The sequence below is a fragment of the Oncorhynchus kisutch genome, linkage group LG23, assembly GCF_002021735.2.
Source record: "Oncorhynchus kisutch isolate 150728-3 linkage group LG23, Okis_V2, whole genome shotgun sequence".
NCBI classification, from domain to species: Eukaryota; Metazoa; Chordata; class Actinopteri; order Salmoniformes; family Salmonidae; genus Oncorhynchus; species Oncorhynchus kisutch.
In genome coordinates this window covers 24662834-24690173 of record NC_034196.2, presented here as the reverse complement: position 1 = coordinate 24690173, position 27340 = coordinate 24662834, and the positions used below count along the sequence as shown (strand labels likewise).

General features: G+C 40.9%; 1 protein-coding gene across 2 annotated transcripts in view; it reads left to right on the top strand.

Annotated features, from left to right (window-relative positions):
• Positions 1 to 787: 787 nt before the first annotated feature.
• LOC109868451 (voltage-dependent N-type calcium channel subunit alpha-1B) overlaps positions 788 to 27340 on the top strand; it is a 213980-nt gene continuing 187427 nt past the window's right edge. Inside the window, exons 1-6 of one of the 2 annotated variants that reach the window (XM_031802801.1) lie at positions 788 to 964; positions 3512 to 3598; positions 4683 to 4983; positions 9936 to 10214; positions 11742 to 11847; positions 16361 to 16500. In XM_031802801.1, coding sequence (XP_031658661.1) covers positions 3538 to 3598; positions 4683 to 4983; positions 9936 to 10214; positions 11742 to 11847; positions 16361 to 16500 — 887 coding nt within the window. In that variant the 5' untranslated portion in view covers positions 788 to 964; positions 3512 to 3537. Of the gene's footprint in view, positions 965 to 3511; positions 3599 to 4682; positions 4984 to 9260; positions 9425 to 9935; positions 10215 to 11741; positions 11848 to 16360; positions 16501 to 27340 lie in introns of those variants that run through there. The other variant, XM_020458027.2, reaches the window with a different exon arrangement.

Below are 27340 nucleotides of genomic sequence, written 5' to 3'. Positions count from 1 at the left end.
ATATGCTCACATGGAGATGGAGATCTCCTAACATAAGATCATTAAAAAATGTACAAAACTCGTAGGGCTTATACGATGGTATGAAATAAAGCAAAACGTGTTCCTCACAAGTGTAGTAGGTTGTGAACTTTGCAATGTTTCCTCTCCGAGAATGAGAACGGCAGTGGTGGAAAAAGTACCCAATTGTCATACTTTAGTAAAAGTAAAGATACCTTTATAGAAATTGACTCAAGTCAAAGTCTAAGTCACCCAGTAAAATACTACTTAAGTAAAGTCTAAAAGTATTTGGTTTTAAATATACGTAAGTATCAAAAGTAAATGTAATTACTTAACCCTCCTGCTGTGTTCCAGTCGATTTGGACCGATTTACAAGTTTTCTCTCTGAAAAATGTAGTTCACTTCATCTGATTGTCATAAGGTTCCATGACTTTGTCCGCACAGGGCATCTGAACAGAAATACATTTGCATTACATTACATTTTCGGTGTTTTGTTGAACTTTTGTACACCTGTGGTGTACCCCGGTCAAAAATGACGGTTCATTAGACATGAATGGGTGAGACTACACTTAGTGTATAAAATTGAGTTCAGGCACAAGCCCATTCATCAGATGGACACACTTCCTCTCCCAGACCCCCACATGCATGTGTTTGAGCACACACCTCACTCCCCTTCCTGGATTCCATGGCAACCCCCACGGGAACCACACCTGTTGGCATTCTCACAAACAATCGCAACATTGTTTCAATAACATATAGAACTTTTCTCGCAGCTTTGGCATATAAAGCTTTTTTGAGGCCTTGCTCACAATTAATTATGTGGCAGCACAATGACCAAACGATAGGAAGGAAAACTTCTGTTTTGGTCCTGTAGCTTCCATTTCGTAGCAGCTTGAAGCGCACCTGTGCACATGCTCAAGATACTCTTGAGAGCAGTCCTTTCACCACGCTCATCTCAACATCTGCGGTGAGTTTACCATTAAAGATCATTCCTCTGTGGTATAGATAGATAATACATGTCAGACAGACCGCTTTGAAGATGCAAAATGGCCATGCACAAGGCTGTAGTAGGGCAAGAAAGACATTGAAAGGTTAGAAATATATGTGAGGCTCTTGATCATATCTTGATCATGACACTGTTGAGGAGAGTCCTTGTTAAACTTTGACACAAAGTAGTCTGTGATAAATATAGCACAATATGTTTCATCTGACTATTTGTTATAGTAAAAATAATACATACATTATTATTTATTTTCTCAAAAACGAGTTGTATGAGCTCAGGTCAATGAGGCCTACAGGTCATAAATTCAAAACGTGTAATGTTCACAAGAACTTAAGATGATAAAAAGATCTAACAATATTAGGTGATAATATATGTATTATGGATTTATAATCAGCTATAATGAGGCAGTCATTTTGGACAGGGAACACAGAAATCATTAACATGAAACGAACACAACAGGAGGGTGAATAATCAAAAGTAAAAGTACAAGTATAAATCATTCGACACTCCATATATTAAGCAAACCAGACAGCACAATTTTCTTGTTTTTATTTATTTACGGATAGCCAACACTCAGACATAATTTACAAACGAAGCAATTCGTTTGAGTAATGCCAGATCAGAGGCAGTAGGGATGACCAGGGATGTTTTCTTGATAAATGTGTGAATTGGACCATTTTCCTGTCCTGCTAACCATTACGAGTAGTTTTGGGTGTGAGGGTAATTGTATGGATTAAAACGTACATAGTTTATTTGTCATTTTAGTAATGTAGTGGAGTAAAGGTTGTTAAAAATATAAATAGTACAGTGAAGTACATATACCTCAAAAAGCGACTTAAGTACTTCACACGACTGGAGAATGGTACATGTGATTAATACATGCATTAACTTTTGTTAACCAAATGAGGTGATTAACGGTACATTTACTAGGCTACTGGTGACATATGCAACGGAGAATTGATAAAAAAATAAACAATCAAAGGGCAAGCAATACACACAATGATACAATTAATGCAGCAATAATTGGTGGGAGACAGCTGAGCGCATTCTGGAGAGATGCGCCTATATCTTCGCCACCCACCCCTCCCCTTCTTCAGTGTCGGCCTGCAATGCACTTATTGGGAATGCCTATACATGTGGTTTGTAGTTGCATTGGCTTTATAGGCCTGATACCTGACAATGATTTAAGATTAATCATTTTGGCTATTCAAGCTCTGAATATCAGATACAATAGACTAGGTGGTGCGTTTGAAATACATTTGTCAAAATTATCTAATTACTCGTGCTGCGGATTGTTTCAAATTACAAGAGCATAGGCCTATGCCTCGTTGGGAAGTCAGCAAGTCTTGAGTATAATTAGAAATGTTGAGACAAGAAGAATTCACTGTATAGCCTAGGCTTCTATTCTACTTTACGGGATAGGAGGTTGCAATATTTTAGGATAGGATTCTAGGATGGCATATAGGCCAGGACCTGATGCTGCAACCTGGTCTCATTTTCATATTATTCTGCAGGTGAATCCGAGACACTTAATTTAGTATGATATGGTTCGTATGGTATGTATTGATTTGTGGATATCAATCACCCATTTCGTATGATATGTTTTGCAAACTTATATGTTACGAATTCTAGCGAGGTGGCTAGGTTGGTAATGTTAGCTAGCTAGCTAATGTTAGCTAGGCTAGGGGTTTAGGTTAAGTTTAGGAATTAGGTTAAAGGGTTAAGGTTAGGGGAAGGGTTAGTAACATGCTAAGTAGTTGCAAAGTAGCTCAAAAGTAGTAAGTAGTTAAAAAGTTTCTAATTAGCTAAAATGCTAAAGTTGTCCATGATGAAATTTAAACTCGCAACCTTTGGGTTGATAGGTGTTCACGTTATATGCCCACCCATCCACCCAATCCTTTCGTTTTTGCCTGAAGTAACCATCTGTATTATGTAACCATACCAAATCTTACATATCATATTCCTTTGGTGTTCCAGATTTACATTTACTATGCTATGTCTAATCTATGAGACCAGGCTGGACGGTTGATCCCATTGAACTCAAACAGTTGTTTATCTCTCTGATATCTTTGCATTCAGAGATAGACATTGGTTGATGGCTTAGAAAGGCCTCTGATGCTTGAACTCAAAATGTCCCCAGAAGAAACCAAGCAACGAGAACACATCAGGAAGTGACTTTGATTGTGAATCAGCAGTCCTTTTAGGTCTCATAAACTAGACGATGATTGCTCCCTTCCTGATTACAGAGAAAGAGGGAGAAAGAAGCGTTGATCATTGAATCAGAAGATAATTTTCTCCTTCAGAACTGAAGACATTTGGGCTGATAACAAAGCTCTTAACTAGCAGAACAGGAAACAGCCTTTCCGCATTCCATGGGGGCAAAACCTTTTGTGCCCCCAGTCCTTGTGCCACGTAGAGAAGTCCCTGTAAGCAGGCATATACACAGTAGAAGTGAAATGTTAGTTGGCTTGCTTTTGTAGCCATTTCATTTTTTTCCCCCTTGGATTACAGACACAGCAGTTAGTAAGGGAGCAGTCATGGAGAGGAGGGCCCCAAACTACTCCAAATGGGCGGAAAGGCGATCCACTGTGGTTTATGGTAGGTGAGGATTCTTAAATTGCAAAGCTTCCCTCGAAGGTGCATCCATGATGGGACTTGGTTTATGGTGCTTCTTCCTTTTCTGGCTGCCTTCCTCACTCACTCCTCAACATCGCAACAGTGATACTCCACTTGCTTGAGTCAATGAGTCACTTTTTTTCAACCCTGTTTGTGGTTCCTTCTATTATTTATTATTAAATAAAACTTGGTTTAGTACTTTAAATATTTATTTGGACACTACAGCATGTATTGACACCTCACATTTGGCCAGTACATTGTGTGCATTCTCATTTAACCACTATTAAAGGCCCAATGCAGCAGTTTTTAAGTACCTTATTGTAATAGTTTTCTATTAAAATTGTCAAAAATAAACAACAGCATTTTATCAAAAAACTATTCCAGAAGTAAGAATTTAGCTTGGACTGTCTGGGAGTGGTCTGAGTGGATAGGGGAAAATGGAAAAATTGCCATTATTGGCAGAGATGTTTGTAACTCTCTTTGTTATTGGTTCATTAACTAATTTACCACCTGATGATGTCATGAGGCATGCCAAAACCTGCCCCATGACATGCAAAAATCCTGCTGATTAGAAGGTCCTGTGTAGATAGTATTTTCAACCAGCAACTATCAGGATATAACACACTTTTACAGCGTTAATTTCATCAGCTGTTCAACTATATAATACAAAACACAAACTAATTTTAACTGCACTGGGCCTTTAACCAATATTAGGCTAACATTGAATTCAATTGAGTAAAATGCACAAGCAGGCATAGTGGATTAGAGTTGCCTTTTATTTTGCTGGTTTGTGGCAAGTTTGCATGGGATTGACTCAAATTAGTAATAGGACAGGCCAAGAAAAAACAGCTACAAGACCAGATATGATGCAACAAGTATCTGTAGGCCATATCTCATTAAAAACAAATAAGCAGTAAAAAAAAATCCCAGTTCAATTAGAGTCCCAGGCAATATGTAAACTAGCCAATATGCCTACTGTAGCCTACAATCATAGCTAGAATACTTTTATACTTGTAAAAACCATAAGGTGATGTTATGCTTGATTTTATTTTGTTAACCCCACAAGCAATGCGCTCTGCCACATTCGGCTCGTGGAGGATGCTGACTTTGGGCACGGAATACAGCTCATGGGCCCAGTCTCCTGAAAGCCTTCGTCAACGACAGGCAGTGATAAGCGAGAATGCTGAAGAAACGGACAGCATCGACATTGACCCGTCATGGAGAGAGCAGCAGATGGACGTTCCTCAACAGTATGATGCCATCCTGCACCTTGACGAGAGAGCAGCTTCAGGAGGGAGTCGTGGTAGTCATAACATCATTCGTACACACGAAGCCCTCAATAGCACGCCATGGTCCAAGTCTAACAGGTAAAGTTGATAGTTTGATATTTTAAGTAGAAATTCTGCACCAATATTGACATTTAAATGCCTGTGATATTCAATGAAGTTCCCTTTAATATAGACCACATAGAGAATTCAATAAATCAGATTTGTTATATGAATACAGATTTGCTAAAGTGCCAAAATTCAGCATTTTGACATGTCCCTCTGTGACTTCCAGGAACATTTTAACCCAAGTAACCACAACATTTCTCAACGTTTTAACCATCATTGTAAAGCACTAGCTATTTCTGAAGATTGTTTCATGTAATTAGTGATTCATAAACAATTTTAATAATAATAATGTTGATCATTCCGTTCGTTTTAATATGGTGAAACGATTCCTTTTTAAATAATAATAAATAAAAAAAACATTGAACATTAATACTTCAAATCATAGTGTAAAAGCAGTTGAGATAGTTCTACTATTTTTTGGCAATTTTCTAGTGTTTTGTGGTGGAAAACTGAGTGAGTCGAGCATAACACATCAACCTTGATAGACAGGCTAGAAATGTTTAACAAATTCAATTGCCACTCTGTTGCACACTACAAGCTTCCATTTCCCCTGTCACAAGGGGATTTCTGCCTGATTTAAGATGAATCATCCACCCTGTTACAGCTGTCAACCCTGTTAGTTTATTTTCCACTTAATAGGCACTTTAATAGTAATAGTAATAAACGTGTTTTTTATCAAGTTAAACATGAGCTCTTTATGACAAAATGTTAAAATTAGATTAAATAAAGTATTTGCCACCAAGTTAAACATCTCAAAATGAAACGAATTGATAGAACAAGTCGAATGACCCAGTAATGGTATTCTCAGGCTAGGCTAGCGCAATGACCTGAGGAAGATTAACACTTTTGACAACTTTGATATAGAGGCTTTCTTCCCAGTAGCGTTTGTGCAAGGGATATTTGGTCTCTAATATCACTGAAACGGTTACTTATTAATTTGCATTTTCATTCTGTTGCAATACATAATTGCAGCCAACAGAGGGATTAAAACCTTACTCAACTCCTCTAGATATCTACAAATCAAACACAGGCCATGAGTTATTAGGCACTATTACGCACAGGCATTTCTCAAAGTTTCTTTCTATCAACCTAAGAGGCTGTTCTGTTGGATTGATTGCAACATTGAGCTTATACCATACCATCAATAGCTCTCTTACATAGATGAGGTCAATTAAACACATTCAATAAATGTATAGTAGAGGCTGGTGGGAGGAGCTATAGGAGGATGGGCTCATTGGAATGTAATTACTGGAACGGTGTCAAACCTGTGGTTTCCATGTTTGATACCTTTCCATTTATTCCATTACGTCCTCCTATAGCTTCTCCCACCAGTCTGATGTATAGGCTATGAAAACCTGAATTCCAGTGGTCCTTGAGGATAGTAAGTGACAGTGATGCCAAGCCGGCACAGAGGGAGATAAGCTCCTAAACCAGGGGGCATCCAAGCAGCTCAAACAGGGTCTTTGGCTCAGGGGGACAGACCGACCATGGTTGCACAGAAAGACCCGCCAGGCCACTGCCATCCCACCCACAGTCCCTAGTTGGGAAACACAGGACGACTTCCTAGGGAATATCTTCAGCAGTGAGCTGGTGGGGGAGGCTCATCTCCATTCAGTCCTGGAGTGGCTTAGCCGGTCTCCAGATCTCAACCCCATAGAAAATCTTTGGAGGGAGTTGAAAGTCCGTGTTGCCCAGCAACAGCCCCAAAACATCACTGCTCTAGAGGAGATCTGCATGGAGGAATGGGCCAAAATACCAGCAAGTGTGTGAAAACCTTGTGAAGACTTACAGAAAACGTTTGACCTCTGTAATTGCCAACAAAGGGTACATAACAAAGTATTGAGATAAACTTTTGTTATTGACCAAATACTTATTTTTTCCACCATAATATGCAAATAAATTCATTAAAAATCCTACAATGTGATTTTCTGGATTTGTTTTCCTCATTTTGTCTGTCAAGGTTGAAGTGTACCTATGATGAAAATTACAGGCCTCTCATCTTTTTAAGTGGGAGAACTTGCACAATTGGTGGCTGACTAAATACTTTTGCCCCACTGTATGTATATATGTGTCAGAAAAGCTGTAAAAAAACTAAAAATATAGTTGTCCTCCGTAGAGTGGGGGTGGTGGATGGGTTAATAAAAAATAAACATTTATAGCCTAGACCATTTGGGACTCCTTGGCTATTTCACTCATGATAGGTTTTTTTTAACCTTTATTTAACCAGGCAAGTCAGTTAAGAACACATTCTTATTTTCAATGACGGCCTGGGAACAGTGGGTTAACTGCCTGTTTAGGAGCAGAACGACAGATTTGTACCTTGTCAGCTCGGGGGTTTGAACTCGCAACCTTCCGGTTACTAGTCCAACGCTCTAACCACTAGGCTACGCTGCCACCCCTATTGATATGAATATAGCCTCTGCTTGATGGGGTTGTGCAATGCAAATGGCTATAACAAGCCTACATACAGAGTGGAATTCGCTAATACAGCAGTCAAAATGCCTAATATAAGACCTACAGTCCATGCTCCTAAATACTGAAAAAGTGATTAATTAGGTTACATGATCACCACAGCCCCACCGACTATAAAAATAAATTATGCAATTATATAGCCATTAAATAACACACAACAGCATGGCATATTAAGATAGTGGAATAGGCCTAGCCTAAATCTGATTTACTTTCTATTTTGCAGCTCAGGCCGTTATTCTAGACAAGGCTCTTCTCTGTCTTTATTGAATCATTCTCACAATAGTAATTTGCTGAAGGCCCAAGCCTATACCACGTCATCTACTGGTATAACGTCTTTATCGAATGCCGTTCTAAAACAAGCTCTTGACTTTTATTTTGATCATTAAACCAGAAGATGCAAAGCAACTATCATCTGGCTTAGAAGTTGCTTGATTGACTAACTAACTTCGACTAGCTAAGTTTGTTTCATGTCCTTTGCCGATGCCACATTCCTGACAAAAGTTCGTACTTATAAACAAAAGATCTGTATCCGAGTAAAGCGAGACGTAAGTAAGAATTAAACGATTATATTTTGATTCATAGTCGTTTACGTATCTATTTTAACGGTTACTTTTCATGTTTCACGCATGGCTTTTCTTACAATCCTAACAATTTATGTATGGATTTTCTTACGAGTTTAATGATACATACGTTCAAACTTTTGGCAGCTATCTGGCTTATATCTATCGTTTTCCCCCGTTGGCCCTCCAGTTCCCATTTATTTGGGTTAGATGGGGTCCGAGCTGCTTGTTCAGGTTGTGTGCTACCCTTATCTGCTATATGGGCATCGATATCCCATTCATATCCATTCAAATCTGTCTGAGCTGGCACTGCCTCCAGAAACTGTCCATTCATTATGCCGCTGTAAATATGGCTGCAAACTCGGACCAGACAGGGAAATTGAATAGAGGTTCAGGCAGACTGGAGGTGCGATATTGTAACGTTTGAATCACATTGGATGACCTATGGTGACTTATTAGTGCTTTTGAACATAAACAAATAATAAAACAATTTACATATTGCAGCTTAACGGTCATTGACATGGCTGACATCGGGTCCTCGATTCTCTCAGACTGAGAAAATAGTTCCAACATGCGGGCTAGCGTTAGCTTTGCGCCTTCCTCCAGTAACTTTGTGCATAGGCTACATTAGCTAAGAATAGCATTCCTGATCTGATTCTCAGTATCAGCGGAAAAATCTCTCTCTTGCACCCTGCCTAAGGTGAGTGCTAAATTGTTGTACAGTCTCACCTTCCCTTTGTGCAATTTTCTGAAATGTTTGGCAGGCAAATGCTGTGTTAACTTGTGGAATGAAGAAGATGCAATGCTCTGATCGCAGCTCCATAATCCGCATCATCCGGTCCAGAAAAAATAGAGCTCTCCTGCGTTGACAGTTGCACACAATGTGGACCTTTTCTATAATCAGTAGTGCCACAATAGCCTACAAGGGGCACTCTTTTCAGGCCACTTAGATACAACGATTTTCACTTCAAGTAGTGACGTCATACATCAAGGATGCCCACTGGTGTCAAACCCAGTAAACTACATGACAGTATGATTTTATATGTTTAGCGCGTTTAGCCTACCAACAAATCCTAACGTATTATACATGTTTCATGTAGGCTTAATGTTTAATCGAATACATTATAAACACATTAAATATAGGCTCTTGGTGCGTCCTGAGTAAATAATTATTAGAAACTCTGTCACACATCCAGCCAGTCACTCACATCCATCCAGCTCCATCCGCAGAGCGCTCCTGAACTGGTCGAGTACCGATAGGCTAATTTTGGTCACATGCGCTGATAGTTAGGGACCAGTAAATCATTGGATCGGAGTCTACTGAATTGGTCGCGTTGTACAGACAGCGAGCGATCAAGTGAGAATCAGGAGGAAACAACCCCGTAATGGTTCATTGCTATGCTATTGGAATCGATAATTGACACTTGCAGACAAAACATAACTGTTTTGTGTACTTTTCTTTTCTTCTGGAGACTCAAAATACTTTTTCTGGGGTCTTTCAACATTGACAAGATGTCACTACCGAAAAGATACACGTGTGTGTTTCATTTCGGCATTTTTCCTGTCGTGGCTGCATTATCTATTTAGTGGGAGCAGGCTGACATGGATGTGATATGTGGAATGAATTGGAGAATATATCATTCGATAGGTTGAAGTGCATTTGGCACATATTGCGATTGAATGCAAACTTTATTTAATTATATTTCGAATTTCTTTGAGAATGGACAAAAAGGAAAGGATTTACCCAAAGAAAATCGATGTATTTTCTTAAAACACAAGCCATACACTAATGCAAACCTGTGGTCTGGCTAAGTGTGTTTGTTGTAATGCTTCTGCCCTCCATTTCCACTGACACCAGTTTGGATTTTTATTGTTGGATCTGTGCGTTTCCAGAATGGCTCGCTTCGCAGAAGGTCTACCCACCCGCTTTGGAGCTGGAGCAGGTGGAGGAGGCAGAGGTGCGCCCGGCGCAGGCAGAGGGGGCGCCCGGGCTGGTGGTCCTCCAGGCGGCCAAAGGATGTACAAGCAGTCGATGGCTCAGAGAGCCAGGACAATGGCCATATACAACCCTAACCCTGTCAAACAGAACTGCTTCACTGTCAACCGATCCTTGTTCATCTTTCGAGAGGACAATCTCATTAGGAAGTATGCTAAGCGAATAACCGAATGGCCATATCCTTTCCTACCCAAAACCAGGTTACACATTGGTATTTGTATAACGCACATATCCTTATTTGACAAACACGCATTGGTAGATTTTCATTAAGAAACATGACACAGGGAGTGAAGCGCTTTTATTTGATTTCAATATGTCAGATTTTACTGAACATGACAAATGTATGCCCTTTGTTACCATTTCGAAGCTCATCTGTAAGTGTACTCAATCGATTATTACATTATAGGAAGTAAGCCTATTCTGGTGTAAATTATTAGTTCATTAAACCTTTTGCTTAACCTCTGGTACACCTGTCACTCAGTGTTCTGCCTGATTGGACACGAGAAAGGGGATTTTCATCCAATAATAGTGTTAGCATATACAGTTTAATGACTTGGCAAAATGTCCTATACACGGTACGTGTACACACTCACGAATTATGCACAACTGCTTTTTACTTCAAACATATTTGGTTGTGATTCGCAATTGCCAACTACATATTCGCTAGATTCAGTTTTCAGTTACAATTGTAAATGAGCGAGTTTAATCTCTGCAATGTGTATGTATGTTTTTAGTCTCAGCGCTTGCTTCTCTTGGATTATTAGGGTTCGTTTTTTAAGGCACCTGTCTCGTTTGCACATTGCCTGTTTGTTAGCAGTGTCATTTCAACTGTTGCTGTTCACCGATTTGTCCGTTTCCATGGTAAGGTGAGCGCCCAGTGAGTTGGAGACCGCTGGCTCTGATGTTGTAAAACGCCTCGCCTAAAGGGCAGATTCCACCATTAATTTTTCGTATTTGTCCACTCAGTCGAGTAAGGCTCGTTATGGCCTGTTTGCAAGGGCAAAGTGCAGTGTTAGGCTTCTGGCGGGCCCTGGGCACACGATTCTAGGGTGATATGTCGATGGGTCAGTAAAACCTTCCCATTCCTCCCCGACTCGCTATTCCACAAAGGCCTCCCCCCGCGGCGAATGATCAGAAAAAAATTGTAGAATGATTCAACCATAGAAAACGGATTGAAATGGTAACCCAAGCATAGCTCTACAGCCCAGGCTCTTAGCAACCCTGCATGGGCAGAGTATGGTCTATTGTTGTAGTGTGTGGGATTAGCCTACCATCTTTTATTTCTGTCCATGTGTAGCCATGATGTGTGAATTAGGATATCAATTGGACGCCTATTCAGTCAATGTCATTAATTGGTTAACTGAGCTCAATGAGTCAGTGACTTCCTAAAGCTGAATATATGTTCTGCTCTGCTCATCCAAATAGATCAATCTGTTCTGTGGCACCTCAGGTGGGTGGTGGCAGTGAGACCGTTTTAGTGATGCTCATTGTACATAAACACTGTTGAGGCAACTCTCACCAGCCTTTACACAATTTGGGTATTTGCCTATCTTTTAAAAAATCTAGGTTATTCTATGTCAATACAGAGATATTTACCGCTATGGGTTAAGACTAATAAACTTACATGTCGGAGTTAGTATTTTTAATTTTTTTTACCGTGCATGCAATTCTTTGTCATGGCTTGTGTTCCTTAACCTGCACACTCCGTTTGAGTATTTGATCCTGGCCACCATCATCGCCAACTGCATCGTACTGGCCCTGGAGCAGCACCTACCAGCCAATGACAAGACCCCCATGTCAGAACGTCTGGTAAGACACTCCTCACACTGAGTCCCAAATGGATGGGTGTGTACCAAATGGCACCCTATTCCCCATTGTCTTCCGTCAGATGGTGTTGCATTTTAACACGACACGCAGGAGCCAGAGTGGACAATGTAAGGAATAGGATTCCATTTGCGACACAGCCTATGATAACTATACCTTTCTATAACTTTACTTAGTGCTACAATTTATATACTTATTCAGTTTTGTCTTCCGTTTGTTTGCTGTAAAAGTGTGGAATGTTTGTTCTTTTTGCTCATTTTGAGCTTTCCACCACTTGAACTCTGTGATGAGGCAGTCCAGTCAGCCCTAACAACACCTCCCAGAGGGCCCTGAGTCTCAGACACACCTCCAGTACATGGGAGAGCAGCACCCCTTCCTTATTAGTTTCTGGAAGCATGGAGATGTGTGTGTCTCCCCTCCTCCCAGCTATCATTCTGTAAGTCAGTTGAGCCTCACACTGAGCAGGCTTTGATCCCCCCCTTCTCCTCCACAGGCCCCTTGTTCCCCCACCTGCTCACACGCGTAGCTTAAACCCTGTTTGAACTCTGCCAGTTGAGTCATTAAACCAATGCCGTTTAAACTGTAAAAAGCTTAAATGGTATCTTTTCACTTTAAGCTGTGAAAGAATGAAGCCGGAGGGGCTGCCACGTAGCCATTAGAGAAACAGCACCACAATCCTCCAACACAGCATCTTCAGTCAGGACACGCATAGAATAGCATTACATTGTTCAGCACTTAGCTCACAGATCGGTCTTAAGGATGTTTTGACTCCTGGGAGTCTGTATAAAATAGAGGAAAAGGCTTAAAAGGCTCTGCTGCAACAGCTTGGCGAGATAAGGTTAATGACTCCCCTCAAATGTAGTCACCTGCTCCTGTTCTCAATTATCTCTGTAATTGTGATGCAACATCAGCAGTGGCGTAGTGGCACAAGAAAACACAAGGTACTCGACACCTGAGAAACTGATTAGTGTTTGAGAGAGAATATACAACTCCCCTCTTCCTTTCTCCCTCCTTCCCCTCAAGAAGAAACATGGAATACCAGCATCTTTTATGGTCCAGGGTGAATAGATTGAGGTGTGTCTGTTCTGTGGAGCTCATGATAATAGAACATTGTCAACAGGCATGGTTTTACCCTCATGGTCCCCTGTGTTTTCCCCTCTGCCCCTCCAGATGCATTTACTTTAGATGGAGTGTTCATTATTCATGAACATTTGACATCTATACCTTATGTTAACAAATGGTCTACTGTACTACATAATGCTTTTATGGATGGACCCTCCAGCCTAGCCATTATAAACTCAGCGAAAAAATAAATGTCCCCTTGTCAGGACCCTGTCTTTCAAAGATAATTAGTAAAAATCCAAATAACTTCACAGATCTTCATTGTAAAGGGTTTAAACAGTGTTTCCCATGCTTGTTCAATGAACCATAAACAATTAATGAACATGCACCTGTGGAACGGTTGTTAAGACACTAACAGCTTACAGACGGTAGGCAATTAAGGTCACAGTTATGAAAACTTAGGACGCTAAAGAGGCCTTTCTACTGACTCTGAAAAACACCAAAAGAAAGATGCCCAGTGTCCCTGCTCATCTGTGTGAATGTGCCTTAGGCATGCTGCAAGGAGGCATGTGGACTGCAGATGTGGCCAGGGAAATAAATTGCAATGTCTGTACTGTGTGACACCTAAGACAGTGCTACGGGGAGACAGGATGGACAGCTGATGGTCCTCGCAGTGGCAGACCACGTGTAACAACACCTGCACAGGATCGGTACATTCAAACATCACACCTGCGGGACAGATACAGGATGGCAACAACAACTTCCCAATTTACACCAGGAAGGCACAATCCCTCCATCAGTGCTCAGACTGACCGCATTAGGCTGAGAGAGGCTGAACTGAGGGCTTGTAGGCCTGTTGTAAGGCAGGTCCTCACCAGACATCACTGGCAACAGCGTCACCTATGGGCACAAACCCACCGTCGCTGGACCAGACAGGACTAGAAAAAAGTGTTCTTCACTGACGAGTCGTGGTTTTGTCTCATCAGGGGTGATGGTCGGAATCACGTTTATCATCGAAGGAATGAGGCCTGTACTCTGGAGCAGGATCGATTTGGAGGGGGAGGGTCCGTCATGGTCTGGGGCGGTGTGTCACGCATCATCAAACTGAGCCTGTTGTCATTGCAGGCAATCTCAACACTGTGCGTTACAGGGAAGACCTCCTTCCCGCAGGCTCATCCTGACATGGCCCTCCAGCATGACAATGCCACCAGCCATACTGCTCGTTCTGTGCGTGATTTCCTACAAGACAGGAATTACAGTGTTCTACCATGGCCAGCAAAGAGCCCTAATCTCAATCCCATTGAACACGTCTGGGACCTGTTGGATCGGAGGGTGATGGCTAGGGCCATTCCCCCCAGAAATGTCCAGGAACTTACAGGTGCATTGGTGGAAGTGGGGTAACATCTCACAGCAAGAACAGGCAAATCTGGTGCAGTCCATGAGGAGGAGATGCACTGCAATACTTAATGCAGCTGGTGGCCACCACAGATACTGACTTTTGAATTTGACCCCCCCTTTGTTTAGGGACACACTATTCAATTTCTGTTAGTCACATGTCTGTGGAACTTGTTCAGTTTGTCTGTTGAATATTGTTATGTTCATACAAATATTTACACATGTTAAGTTTGCTGAAAATAAATGCAGTTGACAGTGAGAGGACATTTCTTTTTTTGTTGAGTTTATAAGGCTTGGCATAGCATTGTTTTGTCTGCTATCTCTTTTATAGCAGACAGAGATGCATAGATGTCAGTCTTAATGCTCTTCATTAGTGTCTTTCCTTACATTAAAGCTCTGAGAGCCTCAGCCCTGTGTGTTGTCTTCATAGTCAGCGGGAGGCCCAGAATCACTTCACTGGCTGAACAACAAACCAGTTATTTAAAACACTTTAATTTGCCGTACCATTCTGTTACAGTGACGTTAATAAAACATGTCTATTATTTTACTAGTTTGATTGTTGTTAGTTCTTACCGTACAGTTAGTGAAAAGCTCACATACCCTTTAGCCTGTCAAACTCATTTGTGATTATTTGCATTGGCGGTTGAGTTCATAGAGCTGTGGAGAGAGAAAGAGGGAAGTTACTGTAAGGCGTGTAATATCCTCTGCTGGTGCCTCGGGAGTTAAGTGACATGTGATATGTGTCTGATCCAGTACTTCTTTGAACAAGAGCAAGGGTCATCCTATCTGAAAATGTTTTTTGTTGTTAAAGATCTTCATGCCACTCAAATGGTTTAATTGTTTTAATGTTTTGTTAAATATATTTAGCAGGAAGCCAATCACTAATAGCCCTATTGGAGACCAAATAGCTTCATCAACTTATAGCTGTGTAATTTGTAATCATACTCATTTGCTGTCAATTAGTATTATTTGTTAAGAGTAAAATGAGTAAAATAGTAAAAAGTGAGTTAAGAGTAAAAATAGTAAAATGTAAGCTTTTATCTTATGCAGGTGATAACATGTTAGGATGAATGTGTTAATCTCACTGATTGAAAATGGTGTCCAAGATTCCAGTTGGTCTTCTGGTGTAGGCTATGTTTTCACTTCCCCTCTCTCCTTCTCCTCTTTTCATCCATGAAGAGAGGGTTCCATTCCTTGACCCATTCTCCACATGCTAGTAGAAAAGTAAAAGAAACAATCCCCCTTCTCTTTCCCCCTCTCTCTTCTGCCATGCTTCATTTCCCTCTCCCTTGTACTCTGCCTCTCTTCTGCCATGCTTCATTTCCCTCTCCCTTGTACTCTGCCTCTCTTCTGCCATGCTTCATTTCCCTCTCCCTTGTACTCTGCCTCTCTTCTGCCATGCTTAATTTCCCTCTCCCTTGTTCCCTGCCTCTCTTCTGCCATGCTTCATTTCCCTCTCCCTTGTTCCCTGTCTCTCTTCTGCCATGCTTCATTTCCCTCTCCCTTGTACTCTGCCTCTCTTCTGCCATGCTTCATTTCCCTCTCCCTTGTACTCTGCCTCTCTTCTGCCATGCTTCATTTCCCTCTCCCTTGTACTCTGCCTCTCTTCTGCCATGCTTCATTTCCCTCTCCCTTGTTCCCTGCCTCTCTTCTGCCATGCTTCATTTCCCTCTCCCTTGTTCCCTGTCTCTCTTCTGCCATGCTTCATTTCCCTCTCCCTTGTACTCTGCCTCTCTTCTGCCATGCTTCATTTCCCTCTCCCTTGTACTCTGCCTCTCTTCTGCCATGCTTCATTTCCCTCTCCCTTGTTCTCTGCCTCTCTTCTGCCATGCTTCATTTCCCTCTCCCTTGTTCTCTGCCTCTCTTCTGCCATGCTTCATTTCCCTCTCCCTTGTTCTCTGCCTCTCTTCTGCCATGCTTCATTTCCCTCTCCCTTGTACTCTGCCTCTCTTCTGCCATGCTTCATTTCCCTCTCCCTTGTTCCCTGTCTCTCTTCTGCCATGCTTCATTTCCCTCTCCCTTGTTCCCTGTCTCTCTGCAGGATGACACAGAGCCCTACTTTATTGGAATATTCTGTTTCGAGGCTGGCATTAAGATTATCGCCTTGGGCTTTGCATTTCACAAAGGCTCGTACCTCCGCAACGGCTGGAACGTAATGGACTTTGTGGTCGTCCTCACTGGGTGAGTCCTTGGCCTGCCGTGTGTGTGTGTGTGTGTAGATTTGTTCATGTCCATGCTTATTTGTATGCGTTTTATGAATGTGTATGGGGTACATTTCTTAGCGGTGCATTTGCCTGGAATTTGCCTTTTCCATTATTGCGCTATACTTAATAATTAACACTGTTCAACAAAGAATATTAATGCAAAGCAACCGAAAGTGACGTTTAAATAAAAAAAAATACATTGTTATACCAATTTATTGTCTAATATTGCTCATGAAATTTGCTCATGAGTCTTTGTTTTGACTCTCCCTTTATGATGCAAGGGCTCAGTGGAAGCTTGAGGTAATAGGCTAACTCAGCCAAAGGTAAAAATGAGTAGAACTTCAGTGAGACAGCACAGTTTTGGATGGATGCTCTGTGTGCCATAAGTTCAAAGTCTGGTCTCGGCTCTTAGTCCGGCTGTGCTGAGAGAGGTTTTGGCTGGCAAGGTGACACTAGCCAGTCAGAGGACTTTGGAGAGCAGTAATGGCTCGGCCTCTGATTGACTCCAGATGGGTGAGAGGGTAATGCTACTGTAACTATTTGGAGCAGTGATGCGGTACCAACACAGTATAATCACCTCTGAGAAGTGGACCAGCCAGGTCATCAGCTAGAATCACCTCCTCTCAGGGTGTATCATACTCCACTGCTATAGGGAGCCAGGCTCGGGCCTACAAATGCAACACAGTCACTCTGTTACTGCTTCTATTTCTCTGTTACTCTTGCCGGTGGTAAACGTTGCCTTGCTTTGTTCAATTTATGAGTAGCAAGGTATTGTGCCAGCTTGTTATAAGTAGTTTGGATAAGATTTATGGTCTAAATAATGGCCATTCCGGAAAGTCGATAAACAAATGAATCAAGCTGGATACTGAAGCTGGTAAGTAATGAAGAGTGAGAGAGTGGGGAAGGGAGTGAGAGAAACAGTTTGGCTGTTAATGTAGTCTTCGTCTTGTCCCCCTCCCCTACACACACACCTCTCATAAGTCATCAGTAGCGTTATTTTATTTTAGAGCGCATGTACAATGTGAAATATCTTATCTTAGGCAGCCCAGCTGTCTTTATAGCAAAAACAAACAAGCAATGGCATTGAACTACAATGAATAAAAATGTAAAAACATGTTCAGTTTTAGTCCCATGTTTCACGAGCTGAAATACAAGATCCCAGACATTTTCCATGTGCACAAAAAGTAAATTTTTCTACAATGTTGTGCTGCTTGTGCTGGGAACAATAGATTTACACTCTAAAATTTGCAGGAATGTCCACGAGATGTTGCCCGAGAATTGACCATTTCACTACCATAAGCTGCCTCTAACATAATTTTAGAAAATGTAGCAGTACGTCCAACCGGCCTCACAACTGCACACCACGTGTATGTAGATTGTAGGTGAGCGGTTAGCTGGTGTCAACGTTGTAAACAGAGTGCCCCATGGTGGCGGTAGGGTTACGGTATGGGCAGCCATAAGCTACAGACAACGAACACAATTGCATTTTATTGATGGCAATTTGAATGCAGAGATACCATGACAAGATCCTGATTCCCATTGTCATTCATCCTCTGCCATCATCTCATGTTTCAGCATGATAATGCACCGCTCCATTGTGTAAGGATCTGGACACAATTCCTGGAAGCTGAAAATTTCCCAGTTCTTCCATGGCCTGCATACTCACCAGACATGTCACCCATTGTTTGTGACGCTCTGGATCGACGTGTATGACAGCGTGTTCCAGTTCCCGCCAATATCCAGCAACTTCACACAGCCATTAAAGAGGAGTGGGGAAACATTCCATAGCCCACAATCAACAGCATGATCAACTCTATGCGAAGGAGATGTGTTGCGCTGCATGGGGCAAATGGTGGTCTCACCAGATACTGGCTGGTTTTCTGATCCACACCCCTACCTTTTTTTTAAAGGTATTTGTGACCAACAGATGCATATTTGTATTCCCAGTCATGTGAAATCCACAGATTAGGGCCTAAAGAATTTGTTTCAATTTACTGATTTCCTTATGAACTGTACATCTTTTGCATGTTGTGTTTCATTTTTGTTCAGTATACAGCTCTGTAAAAAATGAAGAGACCACTGCAAAATGATCAGTTTCTCTGGTTTTACTATTTATAGGTATGTGTTTGGGTAAAATGAAAATGTGTTTTATTCTTCCTACTGACAACATTTTTCCCAAATTCCGAATAGAAATATTGTCATTTAGAGCATTTATTTGCAGAAAATGCAAACTGGTCAAAATAACAAAAAATATGCAGTGTTGGCAGACCTCGAATAATGCAAAGAAAGTAAGTTCATTTTCATTTTTAAACAACTGTCGTGGAAATTTCCTGTATTTACCAAATCATGAGAGCAAACCACACACAAGACAGAGTTATCATAAAGTCCATCTTTAATTATATGAGCTCCATCACAACCCTGTGACTCTCAGATCAATTCAGTGTCTATAAATGAATTCTCTGAGAGTCCTTACACATTGCAACTGAGATCCTTTATAGCAAAGACACACATAGCCAGACAGCATTGGCCATAATTTATCGTTCAGCTTTGTCTCCTAAACTATGTCCTTTTCTCAAACTCAGAACCATAAAACAAATCCTCATATCAACAGGCATATATCAAATGCCCCCTCCTTGACAAGATCACAGAGACACATTGACTGGCACACAGACATTGTGCAGCCAAGAGATACACGCTTGACCTCTCCCCTCTCTGCGGCCCAAGTCATTTAGTCCTGACAGAGAACAGATGACTGCAACCCGGCCACAGTATTATACAAAAATAAACATTCTGATGAGAAGTAACTTATAAACATATGATGAATATAAAACATATTACCTATGTTACCAACTAATTCTGATTATTCCCCAACACAACACAGTACTAATGTGTAACTTAGGAAGAGTTCAGAAATCAATATTTGGTGGAATAACCCTGATTTTCAATCACAGCTTTCATGCATCTTTGCATGCTCTCCACCAGTCTTTCACATTGATGTTGGGTGACTTTATGCCACTCCTGGCGCAAAAATTCAAGCAGCTCGGCTTTGTTTGATGGCTTGTGACGATCTATCTTCCTCTTGATCACATTCGAGATTTTCAATGGGGTTCAGGTCTGGAGATAGGGCTGGCAATTACAGGGTCTTGAACTGGTGTTCCTCTATCCACACCTTGATTGCCCTGGCTGTGTGGCATGGAGCATTGTCCTGCTGGAAAAACCAATCATCAGAGTTTGGGAACATTGTCAGAGCAGAAGGAAGCTAGTTTTCGTCCAGGACAACCTTGTTCGTAGCTTGATTCATGCGTCCTTCACAAAGGCAAATCTGCCCGATTCCAGCCTTGCTGAAGCACCCCCAGATCATCACCGATCCTCCACTAAATTTCACAGTGGGTGCGAGACACTGTGACTTGTAGGCCTCTCTCATGGGATAAACAAACGTGGTCAATAACACAATAGAAAAATCTGTATACAGTGTGTGCAAATGAAGTAAGGATGAAGAAAATAAATGTTAACTATTTGGTTGTAATATCATCACCTCTTGAAGAGCATAGTCAGACCTATGAATTTCAGAATATTCCATGCAAAGCAATTGCGCACATTTAGCTCTGTCAGTTATACAGCAAGTAACCGCATGCTTTTCATGATCAGTAAACATCAATTGATCATGTCATTTCAGATACATAGGGTAGCCTCACAATATCTCTCAATATTGGCCAACATTTATTGGATATTTAAGCGATATAAAAGTGAACAATACCTGAATGGTTTATGTTAATTTCCCATTTTTTGAGGGTTCTGCCTGTCAAGCAGCAGAAGAGCGCATTTTACATGATACTGTTAGCCGATAATGTTTACTTTGCAAGCTACCAGTAACATGTTGTACAGACCTAAATGTACTTTTTTTTCCCTCCAACCAATGTAGGCCTACCTAGCAAAGTTAGCTAACATGATCCCTTTTCAACATTGTTTGTACATTTTTTATTATGATTGCTGCTGACAGACATATAGGCTACATTGAATGATTGAAGGACCACTTCAAATTGGATAGCTAGCTAATAACAGATCACGTAAATATGGCTAGGTAAAAAGCAAACTTTCAGGGGATAAACTAGATGATTATATCCAAATATTGTTTGATTTGCTTGCTATCTACATAGAGTGGTGATGATAGTAGTCCGACTGACAACTTTACCAGGATGTCAAGCTCTTTCCAAAAGCCTAATCTCTGAAGCAAGCTAAATGATGTTTGATTAGCTAGCTACATGCCAAATGGATAAGGTACCGTCACATATCTGAAATTACATGATCATTGATGCTTACTGATCATAAAAAGCATGCAGTTACTTGCTGTGTAACTCTAAACATGTGCACAATTGTCTTGCATGGAATAATTGGACATTTGTAGGTCTGACTATGCTCTTCAAGAGGTGACTGGGCTGCCAACTTTTGAAGAAAGCTTGGTGAGAGATTTGCTAAGAATGAGAATTGTTCCACTGATAAGAATAAATGCAATGTAACAGATAATAAAATATCCTGAAGACAAGATTACATAAATCTTCCCCTACACCGTAACCAAATGGTTTTATTTATTGCCCCCCCCCCCCCCAGAATAAATCGTACAAACTGTTTCATAGTTTCAAATCAGGACACCCTACCAAAATTCCCTGCTAAAACATACTGTAGATGTGTCTGCTGCCTTGTCGTTGTCACAGCCTAAATGCTAATCACCAAACGAGGCGACTAATGCAAGTGTGGATTAAATCGACTTTAGTACATGCTGTCAAAAGGCTGCATTCTGCGATAGGGATGGGAGTAACCGCAATCTAATTTTGTTGACAAAACAGTGCTACTCAGTCGCAGCCGGCTGCGACAGGGCCTCGAACCAGGATCTCTGGTGGCCCATCAAATTAACATGCTGACTATACAATGGACAAATTTAGATAATTAAATCAGTACTTTTCAATTCATGAGATATGAGGTCAAATGTGTGTTTCATGCCAGTGCATGAGAGTCGGCAGCTTTGATAACAAAATATACTGAACAAAAATATAAACACATGTAAAGTGTTGGGCCTATGTTTCAAATAACATTTTATTTGTCACATGCGTCTAATACAACCTTAGTGAAATGCTTACTTACAAGCACTTAACCAACAATGCTGTTGTAAGAAAAATAAGTTTTTAAGTATAAATTAAGTAAAATTCTTAAATAAAAAAAAATACAAAAGTAACATAATTAAAGCACAGCAGTAAAATAACAATGGTGAGGCTATATACAGGGGGTACTGGTTCTGTACCTAGACTTGGCACTCCGGTACTGCTTGCCATGCGGTAGCAGAGAGAACAGTCTATGACTAGGGCGGCTGGAGTCGCTGACAATTTTTAGGGCTTTCCTCTGGCACCGCTTGGTATAGAGGTCCTGGATGGCAGGAAGCTTGGCCCCAGTGATGTACTGGGCCGTACGCACTACCCTCGGTAGTTCCTTGCAGTCGGAGGTTGAGCAGTTGCCATACCAGGCAGTGATGCAACCAGTCATGCTCTCGATGGTGCAGCTGTAGATATTTTTGAGGATCTGAGCAAATTCTTTTCAGTCTCCTGAGGGGAAATCAGCTTTGTCGTGCCCTCTTCATGACTGTCTTGGTGTGTTTGGACCATGTTAGTTTGTTGTTGATGTGGACACCAAGGAACTTGAAGCTCTCAACCTGCTCCACTACAGCCCTTGCGATGAGAATGGGGGAGTGCTCGGTCCTCCTTTTCCTCTAGTCCACAATCATCTTCATTGTCTTGATCACGCTGAGGGAGAGTTGGTATCCTGGCACCACAAGGCCAGGTCTCTGACCTTCTCCCTATAGGCTGTCTCATCGCTGTCGGTGATCAGGCCTACCACTGCTGTCAACGGCAAACTGAATGACGGCATTGGAGTCATGCCTGGCCATGAAGTCATGAGTGAATAGGGAGTACAGGAGGGGCATTAGCTAAAATAAAAGATTCCAGAAATGTTCCATATACACACACACAGCTTATTTGTCTTATATTGTGCAAAAAAAAAAGTTTAAATCCCTGTTAGTGAAGGTTTTCTCCTTTGCCAAGATTGTGGGTAAAAACTATTTCTGTTTGGCTGGCCCTGGCTCCCGAGTAGATGGGTCTATGCCCCTGCCCAGTTATGTGAAATCCATAAATTAGGGCCTAATATATTTATTTAAATTGACTGCTTTCCTTCTATGAACTGTAATTCAGTAAAATCATAGACATTTTGGCGTTTATTTTTATGTTCAATATAGTTTTAACAATCCCTTTTAAAGTTAACGCAGTTGTGATTGGAGCAGAGCTGGAGCGTGGAGTGGAGCTTGCTCAATTTGACTGGAGAGTAAAGTGAGTTTCCCAAAGGGTGGAGCGCCGTCCTCCCCAATTTCGCATCCAGTAGCGCTCACTTCACGAGCTCAGGGCATGCCCAGGCCAGCATGCATTTGTAGTCTAGTTGTGTGCCGCTATAACCCCTTACTTTAGCTACTGTCATCTAGTATGCAATATATTTTCATGAAGAATCTGATTAAACGCACAGATGAAAAATCAAGGTAACTCGCAAAGATGAGGAGGAGCAAGAGACGCAGTGCGGTGATGTGTCCACAACTAAAGAGTCATTGTGGAATCTGAAAAGACGGGTATCCCGAAAGAACTTGCACATGCTAACAAAAAGGAACGAAGTGGGTAGCTAGCTAAGTGTGTCATTGTAGCAAAGTATTTATAAACAAAAAATCAGATCTCTTAAGTTTCGTTCATTTTCATTCTGTAATCTGTACAATAGGCCATCAGTGATTTTGGCCCAATAGTGCTGGCATATTGCCTCTTTCAATGAGCTTTCCTTTTTTGGTAGGGTTATTTTGCCTAAACTCTTTAGGCCTACCTACAGAAATTGTTTAAATGAATAACTACGCATCCCTGCCCAGGTATTCTCCACTGCTCTCCATGAGCCTGAAGCAAGAGACTCTGGCCAAACTCATGTTTCCAAAAATGTATTCAAAGGCACTGTAATGGAGCCTAAGGCATTTTTCGTTTAATTTGTAATGAATTCTAAGTAAGTCATAACTTATATGTGCAATTTATAGACTATAATGATTTAATAAAACAAAATGTTGTTTGAATGCTGAGCGCTTAATGTCCCTGCCAGCCTAGTGTCACTCGCAAATGCATCACAATTTATTTATTTGCATGCTTTTGCCTAAATAATGATTTTATTTAGGCAACCTGTCTGGCTCCTGACCTATTTAGTGTTCTAATGCTGTTTAACACTACATGTAGCCTATTTGAAATGAGAGCTACTTAGTCACCTTCTCCTGTTGTTTATTAAAATATTTTTAATTCAAATCGTTTGGTTTCAATACTTCAAAAACAAATGGTAGGTCCAGGTAGTCACAAAAATAGATGGGTGTTGATTAAATGGTGAATTTAACTTCTTGGCGCAACCCATCCCGTTAGCGGGATCATTTGTCAACATCCGCTGAATTGCCGACCGCCAAATTCAAATTAAATTACAAAAATATTACATTTTCATGAAATCACAAGCGCAATATAGCAAAACACATCTTAGCTTGTTGTTAATCCACCTGGCGTGTCAGATTTTTAAAAAGCTCTGCAGAAAAAGCTATCCAAGTGTTTATGTTAGGACATCTCTCTCAGCAGACAAAATATTACAAACTGCTAGCAGCAAAGTAGATTTGTCACGAAAGTCAGAAAAGCAATACAATTAATTTGCACTCACGAGACTCCGAGTTAAACAATGAATGTTCCCTTTGTTCCATAAAGATGATTTTATATCCAAAATACCTCCATTTGGTTGGCACGTTTTGTTCAGAAATCCACAGGCTCGAGCGGTCACGACGGGGCAGACAAAAATTCCAAATAGTATCCGTCAAGTTCGTAGAAACATGTCATATGTTTTTTATAATCAATCCTCAGGTTGTTTTAACAATAAATAATTGATAATATTTCAACCGGACCATAGCTTTTTCAATAGGAGAGAGAGAAAATGTCTGCTCCAAGCTGTTGCGCATGCAAAACTCTGCTGGCACCCAGCCATCCACTGACACGATGTGATCCTTCTCTCTCATTTTTCAGAATAAAAGCCTGAAACTATGTCTAAAGACTGTTCACACCATGTGGAAGCCATAGGAAAATGAATCTGGTTGATATCCCTTTAAATGGAGGGAAGGCATGCAATGGAACAGGGAGATTTGTTTCTCTTAGGCACTTCCTTGTTGGATTTTCCTCAGGTTTTCGCCTGCAATATCAGTTCTGTTATACTCACAGACAATATTTTGACCGTTTTGGAAGTTTTAGAGTGTTTTCTATCCTAATCTGACAATTATATGCATATTCTAGATTCTGGGCCTGAGAAATAGGCAGTTTCATTTGGGTACGTTTTTCATCCGAACATCGAAATACTGCTCCCTACACTCAACAGGTTAATGAATGCACCGCTCCATGAGCGGGATTTCTGCCTTCACAGCTTTGCTCACATACTCTTGTCCACCAGCAGGCAAATCAAATGCTCTACACCTTATTGTGACGATTTATTGAAAACGATCTTTCAAATACTGTTATTCATTATAACGCAGACTGGGAGGGGTTATCCATTTCTATCTAGTAATTTTAGAATCACCCAAGTTTGGTAGCCTATGCTGTTGGATGCAACACTAAACATATAACATTTTCATGAAATCACAAGCGCAATATAGCAAAACACATCTTAGCTTGTTGTTAATCCACCTGGCGTGTCAGATTTTTAAAAAGCTCTGCAGAAAAAGCTATCCAAGTGTTTATGTTAGGACATCTCTCTCAGCAGACAAAATATTACAAACTGCTAGCAGCAAAGTAGATTGGTCACGAAAGTCAGAAAAGCAATACAGTTAAATTGAGTCAGATATTTCATTATTCAAACACTGTATCCAATCAGATTTTAATGTAAAAATGTTGTCTGACCTTATACCAAACGCTTCTCCCGCAGACCTTTTTATGAGAATGCTCAGGTGAATGTTTGATGACAGTGATAGATACATTGCAACCACCAGATAAACAACCATTTGTTGCAAAACCCTTACGCACCACTGCATTTCGCTACACTCGCATTAACATCTGCTAACCATGTGTATGTGACAAATAAAATTTGATTTGATTTGCACTTTGTATACCAGGGTTGGCTGGCCTTCTATAGTCACTCGTAGGCTCAGTCACTGGTATACTTTTATTTACAAAGCCATTTTGGGTTTACTACCTTTTTATTTGTGCATTTTTATTGTTCAGAAATGTGGTGGGTACTCTCTTCGTTCGCTGGACTTTATCCTGCTAACTGTTCCAAATATCTGAACTGAATTTGGTAAACGGGCTTTTATGTACTCTGCGCCATCGTCTTGGAACACCTTACAAATAACTTTTAAACTGGAAGAACTTGTCCCGATTTGGTGTTTTTAAATCACTGATGAAGGATTTTGAGGCTGATTCCCTGACCTGTCAATGTTTTTAATTTGCTGTTTTATACTCTTGTGAATTCAATGGTTTTTACTAGATTACTTGTAGTTTTTCATGTTGTCTGTCTGTAATTTTTTTGTAATGACTTGGTGCTGCCTATCTTGGCCAGGGCGCTCTTGAAAAAGAGATTTTAATCTCAATGAGCCCTTCCTGGTTAAATAAAGGTAAAATAAAAACTGACCTGGAGCCAAAACAGCCAACCACAACTGTGGACCTGAGAGTATCCATGACATGTTGAAGAACGGGTATTTTCTTGCTTTTCTTGCTTTAAACCTCCTCATGCCTTTTGCACACATTGTATATAGACCCCCCCTTTGTTTTCTACTGTGTTATTGACTTGTTAATTGTTTACTCCATGTGTAACTCTTTGTTGTATGCTCACACTGCTATGCTTTATCTTGGCCAGGTCGCAGTTGCAAATGAGAACTTGTTCTCAACTAGCCTACCTGGTTAAATAAAGGTGAAATATATATATATATTTTTTGTCATTTAACAGACGCTCTTAACCAGAGCGACTCACAGGAGCAATTAGGGTTAAGTGCCTTACTCAAGGGCACATCAACAGATTTTTCACCTAGTCTGCTCAGGGATTCAAACCATCAACCTTTCGGTAACTGGCCCAATGCTTTTGACCGATAGGCTACCTGCTGCCCAGTGTGTTACCGCCCGTCAAATTCACGGGTTCCATTCAATTTTAACTCAGTAACCACATTTTCAGAGAGGAGTACAAATCTTCTGGCGCTGCAATATTGGATGTTGTGTTCGTTGTATTATTATTCATTTAACTAGCTACACAGGAACATCTGATTACTTAATTTAGAAACCTGGTTCACCGTTTTGATTGAAAAGGCCCCTTGGTCTATTGAATTTATAACAGAGTAATTAATCAGTTACAGTATGTGCTGAAGCACGGTGAAAAGGAGGAGAGCTGCTTCCCATTTTCTTAGCCCATGCATTTGATTGATGGCCAGCTTTTAATCACAGGAGAGTTATGTGAGATGTGTATGTGTTGACTGAGAGATCTATAATCGGCTGTGTTTTGTTTCCCTCCGAGAGCTTGCCAGGTCTGTGCTCCACCGTGCTCCTGTGGTTAGAGCGCCAGCCCCTCTCATTGTTCATGCTTGTAGACATCCAGGCATCACTTTTATTGATCAAGGCCTCAGTTGGCCTTGTAAAGCCCTTAGCAACAGCATGGCAACCACAATCAAATGTTCTGGCGGTGAGGTCAAAGACTTCACTCTCTGCTAACTGTAAACTACATGCAGACAAAACATTGGCAGTAGTGTTGTTTGT